Below are 18,968 nucleotides of genomic sequence, written 5' to 3'. Positions count from 1 at the left end.
TATTTTCCAACTTGGGGGGCACGGCATTAAAAAGTTTGGAGACCACTGGCCTAGAGCCTGACATAATTATCATCTTGAAGTTATATCTTAACAGTATACAGCAATGGATGTCAAACAACATTCTACTCCTTCTAACCCCCAAAACAGAGTTCATTCTAATCACCCAAAGGCATTAAAAACAAACTGGACCCCTCTCTTCTGAACAAAATCTCTTTAAATTACTTTTAGCCATCCCCTTCTTCCCTGTGAATTTATTGCTTTCACAATTGAAAGGGCTCTGACACTAGACCCACAATGCATAAGTTGACCAAATCTGTGAATTTCTTTTTCCATGCTCTGAAGAAAATGAAGCATCTTGAGACTCGCAACCAGTTGAGAACTCCAGTCCATGTGTTGATTATCTCTTCTCTGGACTACACAGACTTGCAGCGGTCCAAAACTCTTCCCTATCAAGGCTGGTTTCCACACCACAGCAGGGGTGATTTCTCCAAAAAGGAAATTTGGTGACATTTGGATGGTGGTGAAAGAACTTCATTAGCTACACACCCATGCCAAATGATGGTTAAATATATGCTTCCACACTCACAAAGCTCTATATCTAGGTCCTCCAGGCCCCTACACAGCATATCTACTATGTGGACGTCAGAGGTTTTTGGAGTAGAAACTCCACCTACAAACCCTCAAGCTGAACACTTCGCTAGCATCAGAAAAGTCCTACGTGTTCTGTTTTTTTACCTTAACTAACTGTGGTTCCTGGCCTTTCTTTTTCTGCTCTATTGTTTCTTCCTATTTTGGTTAGTATTTGCTCTCCTCCTTACATGGACTGTCTTCATTACTTTTTTTTTTTTATAAAGAACTTTTATTGATTTTTGCAAAAGAAAGAAAACCATGATACAAACATCAAAACACGATGCCAACGGGCACCCAACATTGGTCGAACCTGTGATCCCAGACAGCACTAATATTAGAGATGACATATTGTTCAAGTGCCTATTGCGGTCTCCCATTTCCCCCATATCCTATTGTATTTATCCGGACATCCTCTAGCCTCATATACAAGTTTTTCACTCTGTGCGCACCAATCCACTCCCCGTCTCCATTTAGCCAGTGATGGGGCACTCTTGGCCTTCCAGTTTGCCACTATATCCCTCTTAGCCACTAAGCACGCCACCCCGAGGAAGATTCGATCCTGTCTCCTTAGTTCGGTGTCACCCATGCTCCCAAGAAGGAGGGGCAAAGGCTCTCTTTCTATATTCTCCTGCAACACCTCAGCAACCTCCCCCAAGACAGCTCCCCAATAGGCTACCATGGCCGGGCAGGTCCATACCATGTGAAAGAAGTCGGCTGTGGGATTTCTGCAGCGGGGACACTCCGCAGTGGGGCGGAGGCCCGCTCTGTGTAATTTGTCGGGTGTGAGGTATGCTGTGTGCAAAAAATACGTTTGTATCAGTCTAAGACGGGTAGCAATCGCCAGGGCACGCGGGGCCATTAGCGCCTCACTCCATTCCACCTCTTCCATGGGGCCCACCCACCCCTCCCATCTCTGGCGGAGCACCCCCAGGGAACCCGAGGTGCCTGAGACCAGGGTGCGATATATCTGGGAAACACCCCCCTTGCCCAAGCTCCCCATCAGTGCCTTGGCCTCCATGGGGCTGCACTCGGGTATGGTTTCTCCCACTCGGATATGTACTGATAAGGCATGTCGGAGCTGGAGGTATCTGTGGAACTGTGTCTTATTTAATGAAAAGTTTTTCTGGAGATCTTCGAAGGATTGTATGTGTGACCCATTCCAGACATCGCCTAGTGTGGAGATGCCAATGTTATCCCAATTCTGAAACCCCTCCAGGCCCGCCACCTCCACCAATTGCCTCCCCTGCCACAATGGGGTCTGTTGGGTAAGACGGCCCCACCACCCTGTCGATTTTTGAGCCGTCCGCCATCCCTGCAGAACCACCTTGGTCACATCCGGGATGTCTCGAGAGATCGGACCTCCATAAAGGGTGTCCCAAATCCGTGAGTATCCCATCGTTTGGAGCTCCAGTCGGTATGCCGGATCTGTCCACCCACCCCCCATCCAGTCATTAATTACAAGTATTTGTGACGCGAGGTGGTAGAAATGGATATTAGACATGCCCAAACCTCCATCATACACATCTCTCTGGCAGGTTTTGAGTGCTAACCGTGAGCGGGCTCCGCTCCATATAAATTGGCGTGCCAATGAGTCCATTTCCCCAAACCATTTCCTAGGAATGGGATGGGGAAAATTTTGCAGGAGATAGAGGAGCCTAGGGAGGATCATCATCTTGTAGAGCGCAATTCTACCAAGCAGGTTAAGAGGGAGTGTCCTCCAGTGTAGGAGATCGCTTCTAATTTTCCTGGTTAACGGTGTAACATTAAGTTCCCATGTCAACTCAGGGAGAAGTGAAATAAATATTCCCAGGTATTTAAAGCTGTTTCTTCGCACTGGAATATTCCGCTGCCAGTCCACACAGTCTCCGGAGCGGTGTAGGGGGACCAACAGGGACTTGGCGGGATTCAGGATCAACCCCGAGGCTTCTGCGAAAAGGCTCAGAATCTCTAGCACGCGGGGGCCACTTTTAGCCGGGTTGGAGAGATATAGGAGGACATCATCTGCGTATAGCGCCACACGGTCCTCTGCGCAAGCGGGCCAAGACCAGCCTTCGATCAGGGGATCTCCTCGCAGCAGTATCGCAAGAGGCTCTATCATTAATGCGAAGAGCAATGGGGATAGTGGGCAACCCTGCCGGGTTCCGCGGCCAATAGGGAACAGGTCAGAGACCACTCCATTCACCCGGACTCGAGCTGTCGGTTTGGAATACAGGAGTCTCACTAGGCCTCGGAATTTGGGGCCGAGTCCATTTTTCTGCAGGACCAATTCAAGGTAGGACCAATCCACTGTATCAAAGGCTTTTTCAAAGTCCAGTAAGAGTAATGCCAAGGGTATGTGTGACAGAGTCCTGCGATGTGCCAGAGCCACATGCAGCCGCCTAATGCAGTGCCTGGTGCTACGAGTGGGCATAAAGCCACATTGATCAGGGTGTACTAGTGTGGGCATTATCTCTTTCAATCTAGAGGCCAGGGTCAAGGAAAGCACTTTGATCTCAATATTCAGAAGTGAGATGGGTCGGTATGCCGAACAATGCCGCGATGGGGGTTGGGTTTTTGGTATCACAACTATCGTAGCTTGGTCAATCTCGGTGGGGAATCGGCCTAGTTTCTCGGCTTCTCCATACATATTGAGTAAGTGGGGACCCAGTATATCACTGCATTTGTTATATAGCTCTGCCGGGAGTCCGTCAGGGCCTGGAGTTTTGCCCGATGCCAAGCCGGAAATTGCACTGGTTATCTCTGCGAGGCTAATAGTTTCATCCAGTCTATCTCTTGCCTCCAGGGAGATCCTGGGGAGAGTGACGTCATTCAAAAGAGGGGTCTCTTTCTCAATGGCAGGGCGGGGGTGCATTGCATAGAGGCGGGCATAGTACGAGGCAAAGCTCTGTGCAATTTCAGCAGGTGTCCTGGAGAGGGAGCCCGAGGGATCCAAAATCTCAGGTATAACCCTGCCGGCCAGAGGGCGAGCCGCCAGCCAGTGCAGGAGCTTCCCATTTTTATCCCCCCAGCCATATATACGGGCTACCGAAGCTCTCCACATGCACCTAGCCGAGTCTAGCATTATGTGTTTAATTTCTTCTCTGACCATAGTCAGCTGCCTCAGGGCAGTGGCAGACGAAGAGGTCGTTTGTTGGCGTTCCAGTCTCAGGGCCCTAGCCTCCAGGTCAGAGATCTGGGAGTTCCTGTCTCGCTCACGGGTGCGGAGAAGGTGCTTGGCATGCCCTCTAAGGGTAGCCTTACAGGCGGCCCATAATGTTCCCGGGGACCGGACCGACCCCAGGTTCAGATCAAAATATTGGGTTAGTTGATTTCTGATCTCCTGGGTGTAGTCTTTGTCTTGAAGGTACCATGCGTTTAGGCGCCATACCGGGCGTCTGAAGGGATCTGCTCCACCTAGGCGGACCCGCACCGGTGCGTGGTCTGAAACTCCCCGGGGAAGTATCTCTGTCCCTGTGACGCTTGAGAGGTCCAGAGCGGACATGAATACCAGATCTATTCTGGATTGCGTCTGGTGGGCGGCCGACGTGTGGGTGTACCGACGATCCCTAGGGTGCCAGGTTCTCCATACCTCGCAAAGGCCAAGGCTCTCGGTCCAACCAGTCAGAGCCGAAGCCCTGGCTAATCTACTGGCCGTGATCTCGCCGGATACATCCAAATCGGGATCAAGAACCGCGTTGAAGTCCCCTCCCAACAGGGTGGTCCCCTGGGGCAGTCCCACAACCACTCGGCGGAGTGAGTGCAAGAAGGCATCAAGTCTCGTCGGGGGGGCATATGCAGATATAAAGTTTATCGGTGTTCCATGAAGAGTCCCCGTGGCCACAACAAATCTGCCCTGTGGGTCGACCTGCGTGGCTGTGATCACCACAGGCAGAGAGCGATGAAGTAAAATGGCTACCCCTCTAGAGCCCCTGGAGAAGCCCGCGTGGTATACTCTGTCATATCCTCCCCGCATGAGCATGGGGCACCTAGTCCCAAGGAGGTGAGTTTCCTGCAAGAGGACCACTGAGGGGGAGTACCTGCGGAGAGTGTTAAATACTGCTGACCTCTTGATCTTGTCCAACAGGCCATTTACGTTCCAGGAAAGGACCTGGGTTAGTGAGTGCCAGGCATGGGTTGCGTAGGTGTTACATAGGGCTGAGTGTCAGGCTGTGGACCCAGGGGCGACCATTCCAAACATAACAAAGAAATAATAAGAGACCTAACCAACTTATTCCTATTCCTATCTAAACTAACTTCAAAAACCCCACCCCCCAACCACCCCCCTCCCCATACTCCCACCCCGGAAGCATCTGTCGCCCAAATACCCAACCAAAACCAGACAGCCAGCAGGACTGTCCTTGGGGTGGAGTGGTGGACCCCTCCATATAGTCGGATCAATTACAATTAGAGAAAGCCTGCCAAGTCTCGGGTGTCATATATTAGGGAGGCTTGGCGCCTTCTATAGTGACCCTTGTAAGGTCTGCATAGGTAAGTCTGACATCCCAAGTCTTTTGGACTCCCATCAGTGGGTGTCAAATGCGTCATATTAACCAAGGGCCGGGGACTGGCTCAAGTTGTTGTCATCTATTGTTTGGTTTGGGGTCTGAGGCCCCGAGGGTTCCGCGGGTTCCCCCTCTGTTTGTGAGCCAAAGTCTCGGATTTCCTCATTATTTTCCAAGGTGTTTGTGTCTTTCGGTCTCCCTCTCCGGGATCTGGTGCGCCTCCGGCTCCTCCGGAGACCCCCCGGGGCGAGGGGACCAACCCGAGGGGCCCTCTCCGAGTGTCCCGAGGGTCCCCCTCGGGCTCCGACACCCTCCTCCGTCAGCCAGTCCCAAGCCTCTTCAGGTGTTTCAAAAAAATGCGCTCGCCCGGCCAGGAGGACCTTGAGCCGCGCGGGGAAGAGGAGCATGTATGAAAGTTGCATCGCTCTAAGTTTCTGCTTAACGTGTTCGTACGACCGGCGGCGGGTCTGGACCTCACGGGTATAGTCTGGAAAAATTAGGATTTTATGGTTCTCCCATTGAAGATCTTCCAACCTCCTAGCCTCTTTAAGGATATTGTCTCTATCCTTGAAGTTGAAGAAGCGCGCAATCATTGGACGTTTTGGGCCGCCTGGAGGGGGGCGCGGAGCCAATGCCCTGTGTGCTCTTTCGATCGCGAACCAGGGCGAAAGGGACTGCTCTGGCATCCAGGTTTTAATCCACTTCTCTAGGAACTCAGATGCACCACCATCTTCTATGCCCTCTGGGAGCCCGATGAAACGCAGGTTATTGCGTCTTGACCGGTTTTCTGCATCTTCCGCACGGCGGTGAAGCTCGCCGGTTCGGGTCTGCAGCTGGGCCACTTTACTTCTGAGGTCGGCTAGGTCGTTTTCAGTCTGGGAGACTCTAGTTTCAACCTCAGTGATCCGGTTCACTGCGTTTCTGAGGTCCTGTCGGACAAGACCCACGTCTTCTCGCACTTCCCCGATCTTAGTCTCTACCGCAGACTGTGATGATTGAATGGCTTGAAGGATGGCACTCACTCCGTCTGGTGCGGGGCCTCCGCTGGCTGTGTCTCCCTCTCCTCGCTGGCCCGCCGGCGTCGTGAACTGGTCAATCTTTTGCTGGGAGGGTGGGGGTTGTTTGTTCGCCTTGTCTCTCCCCATCGCAATATCGGAAACAGGAGTCAGGTAGCTCACTTCTTGCGGTCTTTCAAGTCCAGCCTAGGTCCCCTGCGCGTTTGTAGTTACCACAGTTATAAAGAGGGCGTGGGGACAGGTGTTCAGGCCCAAGTTGTGGTCTTCTCCACCTTTGGCATCCGGTGGCTCCATGATGGGTCCGGCTCCATCCCGACCCAGCCGCTAACCGCCATTAGGTATTAAATGGTAAGGGGGGGGGTAGGGCATCCTCTTCCCTAACTCCTCTCCCCTCCCCCACCCTGTTGTCACTTCGTGCCGTTACCTTCAGTAGGGCCTCGACCGGCCCCAGGGCTGATCACGCTGCACCCGCGGCGCCATGAAGTCACTCAAGGCCTATGCCCTTCGTTGGGCCGGATCACGGTGTGTTTCTCGGCGCGGCAGAACGGGAACCCGGAGAGGGTGGCCCCAAGTCTTTCCGTTCAATTTTGATTATTCGGACGTGTCAGTATCCTCAAAGAGGCCTCGTCCCATCCCGGTGTCTCCGCCACATTCCGCGGACCCTCAGCAAACCTCCGTCATCACTCACGACACCAGGAAGTCCCTCTCCGCAAACGCCCCTCCGCCGCTCAAGCCCCGGCCCGCAGGGTCTCCCCTGGGTGCAGCGCAGCCTCTCAGCTCTCCTCGGCCGATGCCCTCGAGCCGGCGCACGGCCGCAGCGCCACCCACACAGCGCTCTCTCCCCCTAGATGCAGCAGCGCTGCTCCTGCATGCCGCGGGGACCACGTTTGGAGCGCAGCCTCAGCTCCCTCCGGGTTCTTTCCTCACCCCGCCACACCTCCGCTCCAGCTCGACCGCATCGGGCGGGATCGTCGGTTCGGCCCCGACTCAGCCGCGGAAAACAGCCCCGGCCGCCATTTTGTTTCCAGGGACGGATCGGACGGATCGGGCGCGGCTCGGGAACGGGGCCGCTCCCATGAAGTTACTCGCCGCCGGAGACTCCCAGGGGTCCAGGGGTCGCAAGGATCGTCAAGACGACGTCCTCAACTCGGTCAGGCCACTCTAACTACAGGCGGATGACGGAGGGGTCCAGAGCACTCTCAGAGTGCGACCGCCATCTTGACGCCCGAAGCCACGCCCCCCTTCATTACTTTTAATGTATTTTAACAACCTATTTGTAAAACGCACATTTGTCTTCAGACACTAAACAAAATCAAATGAAAATACAATGAACATCTTGCTATTCCACCACTCTATGCCATAAAATGTGCTGATATCCGTAGATCTTCATTCACCCATCCATACATCAAACACATGTCTACAATATAGCGGCAATGGGAAGGTGCTATTATTGCCCCCTGAAGGGAAAGAGGCAGGTTGATCTTTCTTCAATTAATTCCACAAAAATCCAATGCTGTATAATAGATGGTGGTAGGACAGGTATGTTCTTACAGCAATGAATGATGTACAGCATGTTCACTCTGTTGTCTAATGCTGATAATTAGGCTTTCAAAGCAAATATGTAGACTTAAGAGGCCAATGCTATACCATTTCTTGATGTTTGTTTGACAATGGAGAGTACGTTTACTGTGTTCTGTATGATGTAATAACTATGGGCCTCATTATGACCCTGGCAGTCACCAGACCGCCAGGGTCATGGTCGCGGTCGGATCGCCACCAAAGTGGCAGTACGACAGCAACAACAACCATGGCGAAAGCACCACAGTCGGACCACTGGCACTGCCAGGTTGCTGCCAGTCGACAGCCTGGCTGGCTCAGCAGTCGTAATCCGCCAGGGCAGCGCTGCCATGGAGATTACGAATCCCATTTCTGCCAGCCTTTGCATGGCGGTAGCGCCGCCATCCAAAGGCTGGTGGAAAAGGGTGCTGGGGCCCCCTGGGCGCCCCTGCACTGCCCATGCACTTGGCTTGGGCAGTGCTGGGACTCCCATGAACAGCCCCTTTGTGTTTTCCACAGCCCGAAATACGGGCAGTGGAAAGCGCAATGGGTGCTGCTGCACCCACCGCTCTGCCACACTGGAGCCAGCTCGATTATGAGCCGGCGTCAATGATGAGGCCCTATTCACCGCAGGGCCGGCGGTCGGAAACGTTGTTTCCATCTGCCGACCCTGCGGTGAACTGCTAATAGGGCAAGCGGTGTTCTGGCCACACAGGCGGCGTGATGGCGGTACCAGTTTGGCGGGCGGCGGTAATGAGGGCCTATGTACTACTTAGAGTCATTATGCATTTGAAGCACCTAAACATGTTTTAAATAACCATTGCATTTCGCTTTAGTTATCACCCTAGAGAGTATACATATATTTATCATATTGGAGAAAGTAGGATCATAATTGAGGGATTCCAGGGTCCTGAGAAGGGCCACAGACTTATTTTGGCTCCTGGTAGTGGCCAAAACATGATGTTCAAACAAACGTGTAGGGATCCACAAATGTTCCTGAATTGTCACTTTTGTGATTTTTTCTTGCTAGGGCAACTGAAATATTGGTGTATTAGGTTAGCCTCAGGTAATTTTAATTACAGAACAGATCCCACCTAATCTTGGAAAAACTCTTTTTCCCTCTCTGATGGACTCAAAAAATATGTAAAGTTATGTTAGCGAGCTATCTGCTCCGAATGAGTAAGAAATCCAATAATAAAGCATGCCACCAATAGGGCGGTGAAGGTTCCAGGACTTTCTGAAAAACTGTGTGACACTTTCAGACACATTTTTAGGTTTGCCATATTGTTGTATGCTTTGCGGTATTTAGGGCCTGATTTAGAACTTGGTGGACGGGTTACTCCATCACAACGGTGACAGATATCCCGTTGGCCAAAATCTAAATCCCATTATAGCCTATGGGATTTGGATTTCGGCTGATGCAATATCCATCACCGTTATGACAGAGTAATCCGTCTAAATCAGGCACTTAGGGGCATATTTATACTCTGTTTGTGCCGGATTTGCTTCATTTTATCTACGCAAATCCAGCGCAAACTTAACTCCATATTTATATTTTGACGCTACACATGTCTAGCGCCAAAATATTGGAGTTAAAGTCATTTTTTGCCTGTGGAAAACTACCTTGCGTCAATGAGATGCAAGGTAGGTGTTCTCGGGCAAAAAGTGACTCAAAGGCCCTAGCACCTTATTTATCCTACCGTGCAAAAATCACCACAGGATGAGGAGGGCCTTAAATAATGGCACTAAGCCTGCTTAGCACCATATTAAATGCCTGGGTCAGGGCAGGCGTTAGGAGACCTGTCGGTCTTTTTCCATAGTCAGAGACCATGAAACCAGCCCACAGGTGCCCTTCCCTGGCCCCAGGACACCCCCAACTACCCACACCTGGAGGACACCAAAGGATGGGGCACCCATCCCAGGTAAGTATTTTTATTTTTTTTGCAAAGTGCCATAGGGGGGCCTAATTTGGGCCCCCCTACATGGCACTGTGCCCAGTGGTCATGCCCAGGGGACCTATGTCCCCAGGGCATGGCCATTGGGCAGGGGGGCTTGACTTCTGTCTTTACTTAGACAGAAGTCATGTCCATGGGGGTTCTGCGTGGAAATAATTATGCTTATCAGGTTAGAGTCCATTTTTTTACTCTAACCTGACTAGCGCCATTCTTTCACGCACAACCTCCTGTTTCCCCTATGCCCACCCCGCCTGGTTAGCATCAATAAATTTGACGCTAACTGGGCCTTACTGCCGGCTAGCGTCATAGCTTTAATATGACGCCCGGCTGGCGTCCAGGAATGGCGCTAGCCGGCGGAATACTTTTTGACGCAAACCTGCATTAACGCAGCTTTGTGTCAAAAAGTATAAATCAGGGCCTAATAAAAGGATTGAGAGGGCAAGAGAGGAACGGAGGGAAAGATAGACAGGGATGCATGCTATAGGAAACAGTGTGATGCCTAGGAAATTATTGAAGTGATGGATACAGGCGTTCTGAGATAATGATACAAGTGCTCATACAGGCTTATGTCATTGTTATGCTTTTTTTTTTACTGTGTACACCCTATTGCAGCTTTCAATCATTTGTACGATGAGGTAAGTCTGTCTGGGAATGTATTATGCTGGAGGATGTTGGTCCAAATGAGTCATTCAGTTTCTGATGCTTTTGTCGTATTCCCAGGTCTCAGCTATATGTGCTTGTTTTGGCAGTGGATGTGGTTTGCTGGCTCCCTGTGATTATTGCAGTATCTTTACCTAAGCCCCATGACGCCTCTTTAATACACTGACTCTCCATTTGCTATCGGTGCAGCGTTGTTGCATTTTTGTGTGATTTTGGTGTAGCTTCTGCATGTTTGCTGTGCACTGCTTGCTCTGAGCTGGTGTGCACTGATTGCTTTGCTAAGGCAGAGTACCACAGGTGACAAATATTTGTTCAGCCTTTATTATTGATGCACATCTGACCTCACTACAGCGATGCGTGTGCAGCCTGAGTATACGAGTGATGCATTGCTGGCACATTATGCGAGTAATGTTTGTGGCATGTTGTTGCATTCCTCCTGATGCAGAGGCCAGGGACATCCTCTTGTAAATTCTGCATACACTCACTTCATTGCCTCTATTGGAAGCAGGGACCTTGATTTCTGAAAGGATACAGTTCTCGTCTCCTTTTCTGTTCCTGGGCGGCCCCGGCATATTTAACAGGACCAGTTTTGCATCCTGCGATTTCTTCACAATCACCTCGTTGAGCTTCACTGCAGTGTGCATCCGCCGCACGTTTGTCTGGTTCCTGGGGATTGAGAAAAGACAGTGTTGTCAGGTACGCACTAGTAAGAGGGAGAGTTAGGACACGGTGTAAGATCGGCTCTGGTTTTGAATGGTACATGACGTCGGGGACATTGTTAAGCATGACACTGAATAATATCTGCTCCGATTTCAATTGCGCTTTATGTCCGGGTCATTGTTAAGAATTGACACTGCCTCAGAACGTCTGCTCTGATTTTGAATTGTACTTTATGTCGGGGCTATTGTTAAGCATCGGCACTGACTTTGAACACCTGCTCTGATTTTGAATAGTCCTTTATGTCTGTCGTTGTTAAGCATTGACAATGATTAATGGTTTTGCCTTTGTCTGGGTTAAATATGGGTTCAAGCGAAACATGCCATGCAAGAGGCAGTCATTCATTGTGCGCTGAGTTGTAGTGTGAAACATAGTGGAAATATCCCCAGGAGCCATGCCTCTGACTTTCAAACTATTACTTCGACATCGTCATCCCTACTTTGGCGCCTATTCTTTAGCACACCTTAACCTTGAGAACAGTGGCATGAAATAAAAGGGTGGCGATCCCTGCAGATGACGGTGAGGGGTCTTCGATACTCCCACACACTCACCACTATCCAGGCTTCTCACTGAGGGAGACCCCCCTGCGCCACAGGGGCATGTGTTACCCCGATGCTCAGGAAGAACTTTACTTCACCTCCCCCTAATTCAACGAGTGTCTCCAAATTAGCTAGAGATGGAGTAAGGATTTTAAACCAGCCATGTTGTAGTAAAGGTCAGGGGAAAGAAAACGTCAGCTTCACTCTTGCCTTTTACGTTTCTACTTACAACATGCCCTCTCCTTAGTTCTTGACATAGGGTGACCAGACCTCCCGGTTTTCAGACGACTGTCCTGGTGTCCCGAACCTTTTGTTCATTTAAAATAAATGTCTCGGTTTTTGGGACAAAGGTCAAGTCAACTTGTGAAACTTCTGTTAATTTTAAATGAATGCCCCGGTTTTTGGGATAAAGGTTAGGTCAACCTGCGAGTCAGCCGTGAAAGGTATGCACTCCATTCACGTGCAGCTCTAGAGTCTTAAATAATTGAAGATCTATTTTATTGGTTTCTGCTCGTCTGCTGTTGCCTACGCACGTGCGCGCATGCGTCTCACGCACAATTACTGGAAAGGCCAGATATAAAAGCCAGACTAAAGGCTTTAGTCCTACTTTTATGTCTGACCTGTCCCGTTTTTTTCTTTTCCAAATCTGGTCACCCCATCTTGACAGCATATGTACCTTGAGAACCCTCCCGAAGCTACTCTCAATCTGCAGTCTTCCCTCCCCACACACATGCATCCCAAACACATGCACCTGGAAACGAAGAACTATGTACACTTACAAATTCTCCCACTCCCTTCACGCGGCGTAAGAGGAGAAAAACAGAAGACAGGTATCAGTAGCCGTACAGAACAGTGACTCTGCACTGGCCGGCGACACACTATTTGCATTACCGCAGCACCTTTTATAATGGAAGGAAATGAAGGTGAGATGATGACATAGCCCTGTGTTTTCTAATACTCCATCACTCCCCCTCAGGTTATGAACACTGTACAAAATGTAATTGCAGAAAAAGATGGAGCACTTATAATTTCTGCACGTTAGCGAAATAGTGGGTTCTCAATAGAGAATGACAAAGGTAGAAAAAGAAAGACAAACAGAACTTTGGAGCAGAAGGTCTATACAAGCCAGTTTTGGCCCTGGGACATTTCTTTGCCTTCAGTGGAGTTCGCAACATTCCAATGTTCTAATTATCTTTATCCCTTGTTAGCATCATAATCACTAAAGCGGCAGGAGTGGTGATTCATAACCTTGTCTAGTCAATAGAAGGATACACAAGGTAATATACACTTGGTGCAGAAGAAGGAAGTCAAGTACTAGAGCATAGGTACTCTCAAGCATTGGCCCAGGGGCCACAAAGTAAGGACTGTATTGTGACCGAGGGCCTCACTGATGCCAATGGGCTGGCAGTATGGGGTTCAGGTGGGTATGGAATTGTTTAAGGTGGTCATAGTGAAAGCAAAGCATATACATCTAGTTGCTGAATTTCATAATGTAAAATCCCGGCTTTCTCCTTGACCAAACTGTGTGATCCTGGGCATTTTTTTCAAATTTTTCTCCTTTTAATTCCTTAGGGCAAATAACAGGACTTTGAAATATATGAGTTCAGAATGTGTGCTGTACAAAACCTTCACCTGTGTTTGATCATAATATTGCCCACACATATTAGCAACTTAGGATCTCAGAGGGTGCACGTGACAAGTGATTTTTCTCTCAGTTCACAATTGGCATTGTTGCCAGAGTGGGGTGGGGAAACATGATTGGTTCTAAATTCACGTTTGAAAACTATCAGTTAAAAATACCTCTCAATGCAAGGTTTGGTAAAACGCTTCTGCATGTTAATGAAATACACTTTTTAGAATTTTGAAGGAACATAATCCTATTTTTACACATTTGTTGCAAAATGTCATAAAAAAATTAAGGTGTTCCTACCGTTAAGTGGTACAGGACACTTCCCTAGTGACTTCATAATTTCAGTTAAACTACAAATAAATGCCAGGGGTGTGGAATTTATTAAAACATCTACTTGTCCACGGGACAGGTTGCTTCTCAAATCTACTTGTCCTGTAAAAAGATCTACTTGTCCCTTCGGTGCCATGTAGTGTGGCGCCAAATTATGGCAGCAATCTCATTATGTAAGAGCTCTGATAATAGCCTCTCTGATTATGCCAGGGCTACTACCATAGTAGGGCTTAAATACTTGCCGTTTCAATCCCTACTGTAGCAATTTCCTTATTTTTCCACCTTTCTGCAGATCTGCATACTGGGGCTGGAGGAAGCAGTAAGCAATAGTTCCAGGGCTGGAATGCCTTTGAGTCTGCAAACCTACTAACCTGCATGTTTTAAAGATTTTCACCAGCTTCTCTCTAATATTTTCCCATAATAAGAAAGGTTGGACATTTACTCCGGACAATGGCAGAATTAGAACTTCTTCCAGGGTTGGGAAGAAAGTGGCTGGAGGGAAAATGAACTTGCAAATGCTCAATATATTTTCACATGAGCAAATCTATACATGCGTATTTACCCATGCTAAAATACAGTTCACAAATATTTTATAGGGGTACGACATATACCATGGGTGCACTTTTGTGACTTTCTTTAAGAATTTGGGGCCACATGTAGGTAGGTTCAGATTTGCGACCCGCAAATTGCGAGTCGCAAATCCGAATGTAGGATGGTGTCCCTGACACCATCTGTGATTCGCAAGGGCTTCGCATATGCACACCTCATGAATAATCATGAGGTGGGTCGCAATTTGCGACCCCCTTGCGAGTGGCGGCCTCACAGGGATGGTGGCCTGCTGGAGACAGCAGACCACCATGTCTGTGACTGCTTTTCAAAAAAGCATTTTCTTTTTTTTTTTTTGGTAATGCAGCCCGATTTCCTTAAATGATACATTACAAAAACGAAAAATGAAACGCAGGACCACTGCCTGCTCTAAAAAAATGTTTACAGTGACATTCACAATGGGGAAGGGGTCCCTTTTGTGAAAGTGTTAGCACCCATTTGAAATGGGTGCAAACTGCGATTGGTTTGCGCCCGCGTTCGCAAAACAATCCTACATTGCACTGCGAGTCGCAATTAGGAAGGGAACACCCCTTCCTAACTGCGAGTCACAAACCCGTTTTGCGATTCGGTAACCAGGTTACCGAATCGCAAAACTGGGTTTGTGCATCGCAATGTGCTTTTTGCAAGTCGCAAACACCGAAAGTCGCTGTTTGCGACATGCAAAAAGCTACCTACATGTGGGTCTTGGTCCCTAATTAGGTCTGGTGTTAACAAAGACATTTTGTTTTTATTAAACTTCTATTTCTCTCTCTTTCGGCTGGCTTTACTGTGAGTGATCGCATTCTTCTCTTCCACAAGGAGCATATTGGCACACAAAGTAGTTTTGTTCAGTGTCAGGAACTAAAGTGGCAATCAGTGACGTAACGAAACTGGAGGGTGCCCCTTTGCAAAGAACATGGAGGAGCCCCCTCTCCAGACTCACTCAGGGCAGGTGCTGTGCTGAAGGGGCCCCCTGGAGGGCGGCTGTGGGGCCTTTGTTATGCCACTGGTGGCAACGTGTGCTTTTAGAGTTCAAAAACGTTTTTTTTTTTTTTGCCAGTGTTTGTTACAATGTTGAGGGCCTGGTAGCTCCCACAACAATAAAGTGTTACAAAAGCCATGTCAAAACAAGACACGCATTGATGAAACTAAAAGACTTATAAAAATATGTCAGATCAGTTGGCTTTGTCAGTGTTTGTTTATTTTCAAGCTTCCCATAATCGTGTTGAAAATGGTTACACTGATTTTCCATTAGAAATATTTTTGGGAAATACTAGCATGCATCAAAACATTTTACTAAATGACACTTCATTTGCATCTAATCCGAGAGCATTCTGGGAGCATTATACTTAGCCTCATAGCCTAAACTTTTCAAACATGTGCATACACGTTTTTTTTTTTGTACTGGAACCAACGTCAGTAGTGAAGTGTGACCTTAAAACATTTATTTACAGCACTCACGCTAATAATGAAGGTTTTCAAATAATGAACCATAAATACAAGTTCGAACAGCATTATCTTTAAGAAACACATTACCTCAACTGCAGAGAGTTCCACTCTCTGTAAACAGGCCGCCAAAGGGTTTGTGCTGCAGAGGGTTGGGCCTACTTGTCCCAAGGACAAAGTAAGCATAAAAACTTGTTGCCCTTGACCCCAAACAAGATGTCCCGGGCGTCGGGCGATAGGAATTCCACATCCCTGAATGCTTACCCATGTATTTAACATTTTGTTCTGAATATTAATGCTCAGCAAGTAAACAGCAACGCGTGCTGCTGTTTACCAGGGGGGCCAGATGTAAAGGTCAAGAGGGCCGCAAGCGCTCCCGGGCCCTACTTTGAGTATCACTGAACTAGAGTTTTCCCAGATTCCTTGCACCACCTCTTCTTGTCCAAAGGTTTTATAATTCTCCCGCGCAATACCCAACCCCCAGCAACAACCATCCCCTTTCAGATGAGGAAAGGGAGCACCAACTTGGCCTTGGCTCAAGAAAGGGAAACACATGCCCCCAGTTGCTCTCTGGGGTAGTATTCCCAATGGGATGTTGTGACAATAAGTGCCAGAACAATGCTCTATCACTCTCTTCATGGTTGAAAACGTCCTCAGACATTTGTTAGTCTTTTCAGAAAGTGAGCCCTTCCTCGTTTTCTCTGCCTCTTACTCTCCTTCTCTCTCTCTTACTCTCTCGCTCATTCTCTGCTCCTGGGACCGAGCACAATCTTGGCTCTGAATAAACTCTCTCTGAGTTCTGCCTCTACCATACTGATGTTTCTTTACACTATACACCAGTCACTCATCCTGCTGACTCGATCAGATATAGCCCGATCTACGTACATGCTACCATATGCACTGGAAGCAATCATCTCTTAGGCAGACAGGCATCAATCAGAAGCCTCTCACACGCTCCTTCAGAATATTCATGACATCAACATGCACACGGATGATGAATCGCCTCAGGTCATTCATTTTCTCTTTATGGTCCATAGAGAAACAATTATTCCACAAAGCCTAGGCCTCCGTTTCAATCTGCCCTACAGAGTAGCCCCTTGGAGACCTACAGTGTCGGGACTCATTGGTTCACAGGCTGATGCTCAATTGCCCATATCTACAACTTCATTTGTGATCTGTCCCGACACACATGTAAACACTTATGCTAAGGTAATTTCCTATCAAAGAAACAACTGTTCTCCTTAACAATACCAAGTGATAATAAAACACTGATTGTATTATATGAACACAATAGTCAAATAATATAAATAATATAGTATACCTGTCCAAGGTGAATAATGAAATCAAACAAGGAAGCACTGTGTCCAAATGACATTGTATTTGTCATATTGCATAAATAATATGCTCAGTGACCCATGTGAAAAAAGGAACAAGACAAGCAACAAAGTGATCATATATACAATACATAGAATGAACAAATATGTTTTCATGAAACCAAAAAAAAAACACACAAAAGGAATTTATAGGTAATTGGATTTGGCCCTTGTATGAGTTTAAAGGACTAATGAGTTGGTTCGTTTTATATGTGACAATGACGTTTCAACCCCTTTTGCAATGTGGGGTCTCATCAGGACAAGGACAATGTAGAGACACCTAAGAATTAAAAAAATACCATAGTAACTATATTGTAGCAAAACCTCCAAATGCACACCAATTAGGATGTGTGACCTGTTATCTGGTGTTGCCTAGGTAGCCAAAAGTTAAACCGGTGTGCACACCAAGTGACCGTGCCAATATGTAATGTACTCACGTGGGGCACCTGAATCTGGACATGAGAACGAGAGATGAGGAAGATTGAAACAATAACTGCAAAGCCAATGTCAATGAAAAAATTTAGGGCAAAATAATGATAAGGTGCTTACCCTCACAGAGGATTGCTGAGAACACTGCAGTATACACCCATATTTGAATGATTTAATAAGGTAATTTCCTAAACACTCAGACTGTATGGAGTGCAGATGGCCCAGAAGCAAAACTGTATATAAATCTAGGAGGTATGAGGAGAGAGACCTCTCTGATCTGCTTGCCAGATGTCGGTGGTTGAACTCAAGACCATTCTGCTACGTGATTCTAGGCTAAAGGCGGTTAATTAGAGGCTAAGTTCATCCACTAGTAATGCCATCCTTTAAGCCAGTTTTGATGTTTTGAGGAACCGCTATTGGATGATGTGTTGATCCTATCGGTTTGTTAGATTTTTGTGGTTTCTTCTCAATCAATCAATCAATCAATGAGTGTTCTTGTAAAGCACGGCTAATCACCTGCTAGGGTCTCAAGGTGCTAGGGGAGGGAGATGTTGCAGTTCAGTAGATGACACAGGTCTTGAGGCCTTTCTTAGATTGAGGCAGTGAGGGTGAATGCCTGAGATGTAGCAGTAGAGCGTTCCACATCTGCACAGCGAGGTAGGAGAAGGCTCTTCCTCCGGTCGAGTTCTTGCGGATCCTTGGGCTGGTTGCCAGGGCCAGTTGAGCAGAGCGGAGATGTCTGGTGGGAGTGTAGAAGGCCAGGCAGTGGTTGAGGTATGCAGCTCCAATGTCATGGAGGGCCCTGAAGATGTGCGTGAGGAGCTTGAAGGCGATTCATTTGTTGATCGGGAGCCAGTGAAGGTCTCTCAGGTGGCCGGTGATGTGCCTACGGCAGGGGATGTTCCGGATGAGCCTGGCGTGGCATTCTGGATTCTCAGCAAATTGTTTTGTAGTTTTTGGGTGTTGGAGGTGTAGAGTGTGTTCCTGTAGTGGAGCTTGCTGCTGACGAGCACCTGGGTAACCGTTCTCCTGGACTCAGTGGGGATCCATCTGAAAATTTTTCAAAGCAGGCGGAACATGTGGAAGCAGGAGGATAAGACTGCGTTGATTTGGCAGTTCATTGACAGTCAGGAGTCGAGGATGATGCTGAGGTTACATGTGTGTCGGTGGGTGGGTGTGGGGGCGGAGGGGGTGGAGCCAGGATGAGGACTTCAATTTTGTCAGAGTTGACTCTGAGGCAGTTGTCCTTCATCCCATTGTGAAAGCTGCTCTTAACGGCTGTAGGTTCGTCGGTGAGGGAGAGGATCAGCTGGATGTCACTGGCGTAGGAGATGATGTTGAGTCCGTGGTTTCTGAGAATGTTTGGGAGTGGGGCCATGTAGATGTTGAAGAGAGTGGGGCGAAGAGAGGAGCCCTGAGGAACTCCACAGCTGATCTCTGTAGGTTTTGAGAAGGGTGGGAGCCTGCCTCTCTGGGTTCGGTTGGTGAGGAAGGAGAGGATCCACACTGATGCTTTGCCACGGATGCCGGTACTGTGGAGTGTAGTGCAGAGGGTGTGGTGGGAGATGGTTTTGAAGGCGGCAGAGAGGTCCAGAAGGTTTAGGGCTGTGGTTTCGCCTC

The 18,968-nt window shown here is 48.3% G+C and overlaps 1 protein-coding gene across 1 annotated transcript in view; it reads right to left on the bottom strand.

The window, feature by feature from the left end:
• Nucleotides 1–18,968, bottom strand: part of SLC12A5 (solute carrier family 12 member 5) — a 687,435-nt gene that overhangs the window by 25,306 nt on the left and 643,161 nt on the right. The window contains exon 24 of the mRNA XM_069243525.1: nt 10,832–10,965. Coding sequence (XP_069099626.1) covers nt 10,832–10,965 — 134 coding nt within the window. The remainder of the gene's footprint in view (nt 1–10,831; nt 10,966–18,968) is intronic.

Source organism: Pleurodeles waltl, chromosome 7, assembly GCF_031143425.1.
Source record: "Pleurodeles waltl isolate 20211129_DDA chromosome 7, aPleWal1.hap1.20221129, whole genome shotgun sequence".
Lineage (NCBI taxonomy): Eukaryota > Metazoa > Chordata > Amphibia > Caudata > Salamandridae > Pleurodeles > Pleurodeles waltl.
The sequence above is the reverse complement of the archived record's forward strand: the minus strand, read 5'-3'. Positions and strand labels throughout refer to the sequence as shown.